The sequence below is a fragment of the Leguminivora glycinivorella genome, chromosome 7 (assembly GCF_023078275.1).
Source record: "Leguminivora glycinivorella isolate SPB_JAAS2020 chromosome 7, LegGlyc_1.1, whole genome shotgun sequence".
Classification (NCBI taxonomy): Eukaryota; Metazoa; Arthropoda; class Insecta; order Lepidoptera; family Tortricidae; genus Leguminivora; species Leguminivora glycinivorella.
Window position 1 is genome coordinate 24010703 of NC_062977.1, and position 2061 is coordinate 24012763.

The 2061-nt window shown below is 51.2% G+C and overlaps 1 protein-coding gene across 1 annotated transcript; it reads right to left on the bottom strand.

Moving 5' to 3' along the window:
• Positions 1-617: 617 nt before the first annotated feature.
• LOC125228095 lies at positions 618-1772 on the bottom strand. The gene has a single exon (XM_048132543.1). It carries the CDS (start codon positions 1770-1772, stop codon positions 618-620), a length of 1155 nt encoding a protein of 384 aa, XP_047988500.1.
• Between the last annotated feature and the right edge of the window lie 289 nt (positions 1773-2061).

Below are 2061 nucleotides of genomic sequence, written 5' to 3' on the forward strand. Positions count from 1 at the left end.
GTTAGATTCGGGCAAATGAATATTATGTTAAATGACTGTCGGGCAAACAATAGACAACCTATACACGTTAAACTTCCGTGAGACATATTCAAATAATTAATTGAAATACGGTTGTACTCACGTTATTATATCGCTATTGCTGCGACATGTTTCGGGCCAATCGGAGGCCCCTCTTCAGGCGTATAGGAGTTCACGCGACGGCTAGACTCCGCAGACTGAACGCGCCGCTCGCCGCTCCGCCCGCTGCGCGCGCGCTGATAGGACGGGGGAGGGGGGCGCAGAGCAGTCTGCTGCTGTAGTTGTTGTGTAGAGTTCTGGTAGCGCGGCTGTGTCGACCGATGGAGGTAAGCACACTGCACTCACTGTGTCCACACGATTGTCAAAACACATTTTCCGCTTCACATTAGGTATTACCGGTTTCCATGCTGGTGGCAACATCCAGCCTCCGTCCCGATTGAAATTAGGGCGGCGTCCGATTTCAATGGCCTCGAGAACTTTGCGTGGTACAAAACATTTCTCCCGTACCAACAACCTTGCTCTATCGAAGCGTATAAAATGGGACGCGCCGGTATCGTACGCGTGCTCTGCCACTGCGGAATTCCTGGTGTCCATGTTCTTCACGCTTCGTATGTGTTCCGACAACCTCGCGGAGACATTCCTTCCAGTCTCGCCGACATACGCTCTACCACAGTCACAAGGTATCTCGTATACCCCGGGCTACCCAGTGGGTCCTTATCTTTAGGAGAGCGCAGCACCTGCCTTACCTTTGTGTGGGGGCGGAAAATTGTCCTCATGCTAAACCTACGGCGTAATAGGCGTCCAATGGTATCCGTTACCCCTTTAATGAAAGGCAAGAAAACAGGCGCTCTCTCGACCGTATGTGTTCGCCGTAACGTGCTCGCACTTGCCGCCCGCTGACTCTGTCTCCAACTGTACCCATTCTTCTCTAACACCTGCCTTACATGCTGCAGCTCGCCTTGCACGTACTGCGGGTCACAGAGCCGTAAAGCCCTGTTGATGAGAGCGCGTGGCACCGAAGACAAATGCGCAGGGTGATGGTGCGAGTCAGCTTGCAGGTACCTGTCGGTGTGTGTAGCCTTTCTATGCACCTTATGAGTCAAAAGGCCACGTTCGTCCCGCTGCACTAAGACATCCAGAAAAGGTAGAGCCCCATTACACTCTTTCTCTATAGTGAACGTAATCTTGGGATGCTGCGCGTTCAGGTGGGCAAGTAACGGGTCTAGATCTCTGCCTGTCACTACGGCAAACACGTCGTCGACATATCGCCACCATAGCCTAGGCTTATGTGGGCAGCTCTCCAACGCTCTCTGCTCAAAATTTTCCATAAAAAGGTTAGCCACCACTGGAGCTATCGGAGAACCCATTGCGACTCCTTCTATCTGCAAGTAGTATTCACCCCGCCACACAAAATATCCACTAGTGAGGCAAAACTCTATCATCTTCATGTACTCGGTGAGAGAGTCGTCGTGTTCGGCCATTCGTTTTATCAACTCTATAGTTTCCGCTACCGGTACATTAGTAAATAAGGAGGTTACATCAAAGCTCACCATTACCTCATCTTCCTGCAACATAACTCCCTCAAGTAATTGCACAAAGTGCGTAGAGTCTCGTACGAAGCTAAACGTATTACCAGTTAGAGGTTGCAGGAGACTCGACAAAAAACGGGACGCCTTGTAGGTGGGTGAGTCTATCTGGCTAACAATGGGTCTCAGGGGCCAGTCATTTTTATGGATCTTGGGCAGCCCATACATCTATTACGCCGTAGGTTTAGCATGAGGACAATTTTCCGCCCCCACACAAAGGTAAGGCAGGTGCTGCGCTCTCCTAAAGATAAGGACCCACTGGGTAGCCCGGGGGTATACGAGATACCTTGTGACTGTGGTAGAGCGTATGTCGGCGAGACTGGAAGGAATGTCTCCGCGAGGTTGTCGGAACACATACGAAGCGTGAAGAACATGGACACCAGGAATTCCGCAGTGGCAGAGCACGCGTACGATACCGGCGCGTCCCATTTTATACGCTTCGATAGAGCAAGGTTGT